Source organism: Sinocyclocheilus grahami, unplaced genomic scaffold, assembly GCF_001515645.1.
Source record: "Sinocyclocheilus grahami isolate Dianchi unplaced genomic scaffold, SAMN03320097.WGS_v1.1 scaffold2572.1, whole genome shotgun sequence".
In the NCBI taxonomy this organism is placed as follows: Eukaryota; Metazoa; Chordata; class Actinopteri; order Cypriniformes; family Cyprinidae; genus Sinocyclocheilus; species Sinocyclocheilus grahami.
In genome coordinates this window covers 13,930-22,263 of record NW_015507751.1, presented here as the reverse complement: position 1 = coordinate 22,263, position 8,334 = coordinate 13,930, and the positions used below count along the sequence as shown (strand labels likewise).

The following is an 8,334-nucleotide window of genomic DNA, read 5'->3' as shown; positions in this document are numbered from 1 at the left end:
TGCTATTTTTACTTTCTCAAAAAAACTCATTCTGTATGATTTATAAGCGTTTTGAAAAATGGGGACATGGAGAAATGTCCTCATAAGTCACCTTCTCCTTGTAATACCTGTTATACCCATGTCACAAATTTATGTCCTCATATGTCACAAAAACACACACACAAACACACACTCACACACACACACAAACACACACACCATATTACTATTCATGAATGTTTGCTTTATGGTTTATCTGCTCTTCTGAAGATGAAATACTACAGAAATAAAAAACATTTTTTATATAAGATTTTCTCTTTCATATAAACAACTTCAATGCATTTATGCATGTGTGTGAAAAAAATTATTTATATATAATTACATCAAATTCCATTAAATATGACTTATGGTTGAGGAGATTATTATTAATTATTATGACATTATGCCATAGTCATTTCATTTAGTGTAATTATTTTTATTATTGTTGTTATTATTTGTTTAATTATGTACATTAAATGCAAGCCTGCATTTAATAGCCATTTCATCTAGTTTTATCTCATTAAACATGTATGCAGCAGTTTTTCCACACAAGTTCCCAATAATGTTATGACTATTTCAAGAGCATTTTATTATATAAAATGTATTTCATTATTTGTCTGTAGATGTGAACAAAACATGGGTTCTCTCAACCTTGTAATATCTAAAATTAATGCCTAAAGTACATAAAACTTAAAACACAGATGTTTAGTTTAGTCAGGATGCATGCAAAATGAGTGCATATTTAATGTCTTATTTGCATTTTGTTCTCAAAGTTTTTTTTATTGGTTTTTCAGATAAAAAATCAGATTCAACAAATCCTCGACTCTCGCCAACAAATCCATGCGATTACATTCATTAATTTCATTTTTTTTCTTTAAGATTACAATTTTCTATAAGAGTTGGAAATTGAAACGCTATATATATATATATATATATATATATATATATATATTTATAAAACGGAGCGTTCCGGTCCTTGATTCTGATTGGCTGAGCGGCGCTCGAAGCAAACACACACCTTTGTTTACGTCTGTGTGTTGCTCGGCAGCTACTTTGTAGCAACCACAACTGTTTCTGAGGAGCTACATTGTTTGGTGGAAGAATACTGTGTTTATTAATATCATTACACTTTATTTGCTCGGTTTTATTCTGTGGAACCTTACTACATATATGCAATAACCGTTTTATAAAAGCAATAATAATAATATATGCACACACTCAAGAAGAAAAAACATAAAAAGGTGTAAATAAAATTAATAATAATAATAAAACGTAAGAAAAAACAAAAGAAACATATCTTATTTGCATTTTAACATGATTTCGGGACAAATTGCAATGACAAAGCTTTTAGTAATAGTCTATGTAGTTGTATTCTGGGGCTTTAATGTTGTTTGGTGTGTCTTGTAGTTCCCAGCTCTGCTCCAAAAGATGTGACGGTGATCAGTAAAGAGGGAAATCCACGAATCATCAACATCAACTGGCAGCCTCCGACTGAAGCCAACGGCAAAATCACAGGTACACCAAAAACATCTTCACCACAAAACATGCTTGAAGAGAATCAGGCTTATTTCTAGAAGCATCGAGAAGATTTTTGCCTGGTGACATTATTTGCATGACATTTACCTGATTTCATTACGGATGCCGATCACAGGATTTACAGAATGTGTGATGCATACGAATCATGCTTTTCTCTCTGTCTCTCTCTCTCAGGGTACATCATCTACTACAGCACCGATGTGAACGCTGAGGTCCATGATTGGGTGGTGGAGCCCGTGGTGGGAAACCGACTGACCCATCAGATTCAGGGGCTGACGCTGGACACCGCATACTACTGCAAGATCCAGGCGAGAAACTCCAAAGGCATGGGACCCATGTCAGAGGCGGCGCAGTTCCACACCCCCAAAGGTAAAAGCTCAACCTCGCTTAGACTCGCCTGTTAAAACTCACCTTGTGCTCATCGATTCATTCCGTTTGTCTTTGTTTCCAGCGGAACCATCAGACAAAATGTCCAGTGATCAAGGTAATTAAACATCTTTCTAATGCAGGAGGAAATTAAACGGTCACACAACATTACGTTTTAAATGCATACATATTGATTTAGTATATTGGTAACACTTTACAACAAGGTTCCATTAGTTAATGTATTAAATCACATGAGCAATACATTCATTACAGTATGGATAGTTCCGCACTTTATTTGCTCTGTTTTATTCTGTGGAACCTTACTACATATATGCAATAACCGTTTTATAAAAGCAATAATAATAATATATGCACACACTCAAGAAGAAAAAACATAAAAAGGTGTAAATAAAATTAATAATAATAATAAAACGTAAGAAAAAACAAAAGAAACATATCTTATTTGCATTTTAACATGATTTCGGGACAAATTGCAATGACAAAGCTTTTAGTAATAGTCTATGTAGTTGTATTCTGGGGCTTTAATGTTGTTTGGTGTGTCTTGTAGTTCCCAGCTCTGCTCCAAAAGATGTGACGGTGATCAGTAAAGAGGGAAATCCACGAATCATCAACATCAACTGGCAGCCTCCGACTGAAGCCAACGGCAAAATCACAGGTACACCAAAAACATCTTCACCACAAAACATGCTTGAAGAGAATCAGGCTTATTTCTAGAAGCATCGAGAAGATTTTTGCCTGGTGACATTATTTGCATGACATTTACCTGATTTCATTACGGATGCCGATCACAGGATTTACAGAATGTGTGATGCATACGAATCATGCTTTTCTCTCTGTCTCTCTCTCTCAGGGTACATCATCTACTACAGCACCGATGTGAACGCTGAGGTCCATGATTGGGTGGTGGAGCCCGTGGTGGGAAACAGACTGACCCATCAGATTCAGGGGCTGACGCTGGACACCGCATACTACTGCAAGATCCAGGCGAGAAACTCCAAAGGCATGGGACCCATGTCAGACGCGGCGCAGTTCCACACCCCCAAAGGTAAAAGCTCAACCTCGCTTAGACTCGCCTGTTAAAACTCACCTTGTGCTCATCGATTCATTCCGTTTGTCTTTGTTTCCAGCGGAACCATCAGACAAAATGTCCAGTGATCAAGGTAATTAAACATCTTTCTAATGCAGGAGGAAATTAAACGGTCACACAACATTACGTTTTAAATGCATACATATTGATTTAGTATATTGGTAACACTTTACAACAAGGTTCCATTAGTTAATGTATTAAATCACATGAGCAATACATTCATTACAGTATTGTTTATTCATCTTTGTTAATGTTAGTTAATGAAAATACAGTCATTAACTAATGTTAACAAGCACAACTTTTGATTTTAATAATGCATTAGTAAATGCTGAAATTAACATTAACTAAAATTAATAAATTCTGTAGAAGTATTGTTCATGCTTAGTTCATGTTAACTAAAGTAGTTAACTAATGAACCTTATGTAAAGTGTTACCATTATTTTATTATGCATATTATTCATACATAATTAAATATTACACATGCTATTTGATATTGAATAAATGTGTTTAGAAGTATATATCTAGAAGTTTAATATTGTCAAAACAATTTCCAGACATTAAAACAGTTGTTAAATCTGCCATATAGCACTTGAAATTGAAATGCAAATTAAATAAAAGTTTTTATTTAAATTAAATTACATTTATTTGAATTTCAAGTTAAATGTATTTGTGTGTGTGCACACACACACTTAATTTAGGTTTATATATTTATAAATGTTTATCATTAAATAAAAAGTCTATATAATTATATATATATAATATTTTTAAAATATTTAAAATATGAATAGAATTTATATACAACATACATCATTTTGCTAAATATATTAAATTAAAATGTATTATATATTTATTTTAAAAAGTTAAATATATAGAATCTATAAATATATTAAATAAAATGCATATATAATATAAAATAAATATATTCAGTTAAATTAATTTCGCTGTTGTCTGTAGGGCTGCAAGTCAAACCCGGTCACCCGACCCTACCTGAGCACGGGATTGGCTCAAACATGGGTAAACAAGGAAGACGCACTCTTTAAAGACAGCCATGTGATCTCATGAGGACCTGCGGTGGAGTAACGCTGTCTCCTCTGTGTGTGTGTGTGTGTGTGTGTGTGTGTGTGTGTGTGTGTGTGTCAGATAAACCAGGCATCACCGGCAGCCAGGAGAACCGTGTTCTGGTGATCGTGGTGATTGTGTCTGTTGGCGTGTTCACTATCATCGCTGTGGTTGTGGGGGCCGTCCTGTGCACGCGCCGGTCCAACTCCCACCGCAAGAAGTGTGTTCTTTTAATTACATACACATGTATATTAAAGGGGTCATATGATGCTGCTAAAAAGAACATCGAATAACTCAAGCGTGTGACGGAAATGTTACGCCCCTCACCATATGGTGCATCCAGTGGGGACATAATTAATGATTATAATGACTTATACTGTCTTTTTACCACGTAAACATAAAACCATGTCTGCATTTTTCATCTTGTGATCAACAACAAGTGCTACTCTACACTGCTCAAAACTCACGTTTGAATCGTCAGTGACAAATCCTTTAAATATAAAAAATGAACTTGCAGTCTGTGAGTCAGAAGAGCCGGCATTGTAGTCTACTCTCCCAGGATCAGGAAACAGTCCTCCATAAAATGTGCTGCACACATCTGAATATTTGGTTTGAACTGTTCTGGAACAGTATTGTAAATACAACTTAACCACTGATTTCTAGTCGTGTCCTGTTTTGGAAGACCAAACAAAGTAGTTTTGCTTTCACAACGAAGCACAAAGCGTCTTCACGACATGGCGGCGGCGGCAGCAATACTACAGCAAGAATAAAAGTTACGCCTTCTTTCTTTGCGTGAACATTTGGGCGGCGTTATGCAAATCTTCCCACATAGTGAGGTAGATATGTGGGGGCGTGTTAGAACGAGCCGTGTTAAGTAGGTGTGGCTGAGTCTTAACTTTGATAAAGAATATCTCTTTGTGTTTGAGACTTTAGTCTTTGCAACTTTAGGGATCTCATCTATTCACGAACAGCTTGTAACACTCCAGCGAGAAAGGAAAACTTGAAATCGCATCATATGACCCCTTAACTGTGGTAAAATCATGCTTAATTCAACATGAATGAAGAATTAAAAGTACAGAAAAAGATCTCAATAAGTGCTGCAGGATCTGACTTCAGTTCATCTTGATTGTTGTTATTCTGTCACAAAGAACTCCTAATTTAATGTTATTAAAAAATGTATTTAAATATAATAACATTAAAATACTAATTATGAAAATGTGGGACTTTAATGTTATGTTAGATGACAATCATTTTAAATGTCTATTTTAGAAGTATTTTATATTTTAAAAATGTTAATATATAATTATGCATTAATAATAATATATTTAATATATGAAATATATTTGATATTGCAAAAATTTATTTTATAAGACATCAAAAGATAATTTGAATGAGATAAAATTAATTTAACCAATAAAACAAAGCTAAATTGATTTTTATTTTTTATTTTTTTTACCTTTTGTTGTGTCAGATCTCTATGAAATTATTCTAAATTGTCATAAATTGACATTTTCATAATGTATCAAATATTTAGTATAGAGTAACATCTATATAATGTATCTACTATCCGAGTGCCAACACACTCAAACTATTCATGTTCTTGTTTCAAATAGTTTTGATATTCGTTTAATGATTTTAAAATAATTAAAAGGGTGATTTAGTCTTATGGCTGAAGATCTGAGCTGGTAAGCTGGAAAAAAATAAAATAAAAATGATATATAGTATACTGTATATATACATAGTACATTAGTCATTTAGTACATGATATTTGTAAAATATAAGACAAGTAAAATATTATTATTATATATATATTTTTTTTTCTAAATATTCAAGTGTGTTTGTTTTCAGGAAGCGTGCGGCCTGTAAGTCCAGCACCAGCTCCCACAAGTACAAGAGTTCATCTAAAGACCTGAAACCTCCTGATCTGTGGATCCATCACGAGCGTCTGGAGCTCAAACCCATGGACAAATCACCCGAGCCCAACCCGGTCATGACAGAGACGCCCATCCCGCGGACCACCCAGGACCCCGCCGCTGAGCCCAGCCATCAGAGACGGGGTGAGAGCCTCAGCTTCACCTCGCCTACACCTCACCCAGCACCCAGCATCCAGGACCCAGTCTGTTTCATGAATGCATTTCTGTGTGTGCAGGTCACGAGGTGGAGGAGAGCGTGTCCACTTTGGCCGGTCGGAGGGGAGTGAGACCCAAAATGATGATGCCGCTCGACTCTCAGCCTCCCCAGCGTAAGTTCACAGAGTGTCTTCAAAAGAAAAAGCAAGCAAAAAGGGCAAGTCATTGATTGTCCCATGCCATCTCAGCCTGTGCTGTGCTTTTCATGTTGTGCTGTGTGCAGTAGCAAACTACATCCAAACCTAGTGAGCTTCTGTCTTAAGCAGCTTAAGATGTGCTCGCAATACAGATAGGCAGCAATGTCACGTTGTCTTTTAAGATCGCATATTTTTGCATATTGCATATATCCTTCCTAATCAAAGCAGCCCCATAATGCATTACATTCAAAAAGATCCAATTAATTCCAAGAAATTATGATAAATGTCTAATTCATTCAATCTTAACAGTTCAGTCTAATTTGACTAAATATTTGCATGTGCTTTCTATTTATTAAGTTTCATAGAGCAACATACCTGACTATTGGGAATATATATATATATATATTTTTTTTTTATATACTTATTTACATGTACTTCTATATAATTATCAATAAATCAGTAACAAAATAAAATAATTTCCTAAATAAATTCTGCAAATAAAATTAATAAATCTAAAATATATTTTATACAATTTTAATAACATTATGTAGCGTTTAATAATTTCATTTAAAAGATTTAATAAGGTAAAAAAAGTAAATACTTTTCAAACTATAAGTTAAATCAATAGATTACACTTTTTTATTAATTATAGTTTTTACTATAATTTAACTTTTATTTTGGATTTATTGTTTTATTTTCAGCACTGTAATTTTAACGCCGTAAAATCAAAACTACAACTACTTTTATTTATGTGATGCACACAGTCGCTGCCAATGTAGGGCGTTCCAAATCACTCACTTATGAGGTTGCATTTCATTTAGAATGCTGCCTTAGTAGGGATGCTGTCTATGTAGGAAGAATACAGCAAATCAGCTCACTAAGTTTTGGAACAGCTGTGTTGTCTTGGTAAGCTCACTGTGTGTGTGTGTGTGTGTGTGTCTCTCAGCTGTGATTAGCGCTCACCCCATCCATTCCCTCGATCATCTTCATCACCATCATCATCATCTTCATCACCTCCCGCCGCGTGGCTACCTTCATCACCAGATCAGCCTGAGAGCGCCTGCCACCCCGAGCGCATTCTCAGACAGGCCTCCGTCTGCAGGTGAGACCGCAGCGCTGCTTTACAGAGATGCCGTCAGATGGTGATACCGTGGTATATCCGTATGGTATTTGCATGCTTCTGCTAGGTACTACTACAAAGGACACCGGAGTACATTAATTAAACAATTAATTAAATAAGCATCAAGTAAAAATGTGTAATATAATACATACAAAATATTGTACAATGTTTTATTTAAAAAATTTGTTTATAGAAAATATATATATACACAACACAATATTTCTCTAAGAAAATATAAAATACAATTTAAAAAATATATATATATACACACACAACTAATTAAATAAATTTTTATTATTTTTAAAAAATGTATTTAAGTTTTTTTATTTTTAAGTTTTAAATATTAAGTATTTAAGTAATATATATATATACAGTGGTGTGAAAAAGTGTTGGCCCCCTTCCTGATTTCTTATTTTTTTGCATGTTTGTCACACTTTAATGTTTCAGATCATCAAACAAATTTAAATATTAGTCAAAGATAACACAACATGCAGTTTTTAAATGAAGGTTTTTATTATTAAGAGAAAACAAAATATAAAACTACATGGTCCTGTGTGAAGAAGTGTTTGCCCCCTAAACCTAATAACTGGTTGGGCCACCCTTAGCAGCAACAACTGCAATCAAGCGTTTGTGATAACTTGCAATGAGTCTGTTACAGCGCTGTGGAGGAATTTTGGTCCACTCATCTATGCAGAATTGTTGTAATTCAGCCACATTGGAGGGTTATCGAGCATGAACCGTCTTTTTAAGGTCATGCCACAGCGTCTCAATAGGATTCAGGTCAGGACTTTGACTAGGCCACTCCAAAGTCTTCATTTTGTTTTTCTTCAGCCATTCAGAGGTGGACTTGCTGGTGTGTTT

General features: G+C 34.6%; 1 protein-coding gene across 1 annotated transcript in view; it reads left to right on the top strand.

The window, feature by feature from the left end:
- Window positions 1–8,334, top strand: part of LOC107575327 (neogenin-like) — a gene marked incomplete at its 5' end in the record, with an annotated part of 30,020 nt that overhangs the window by 15,891 nt on the left and 5,795 nt on the right. The window contains 8 exons of the mRNA XM_016261724.1: window positions 1,426–1,533; window positions 1,729–1,923; window positions 3,069–3,101; window positions 3,983–4,042; window positions 4,169–4,307; window positions 5,936–6,144; window positions 6,237–6,329; window positions 7,300–7,455. Of these exons, the coding sequence (XP_016117210.1) occupies window positions 1,426–1,533; window positions 1,729–1,923; window positions 3,069–3,101; window positions 3,983–4,042; window positions 4,169–4,307; window positions 5,936–6,144; window positions 6,237–6,329; window positions 7,300–7,455 (993 nt within the window). The remainder of the gene's footprint in view (window positions 1–1,425; window positions 1,534–1,728; window positions 1,924–3,068; window positions 3,102–3,982; window positions 4,043–4,168; window positions 4,308–5,935; window positions 6,145–6,236; window positions 6,330–7,299; window positions 7,456–8,334) is intronic.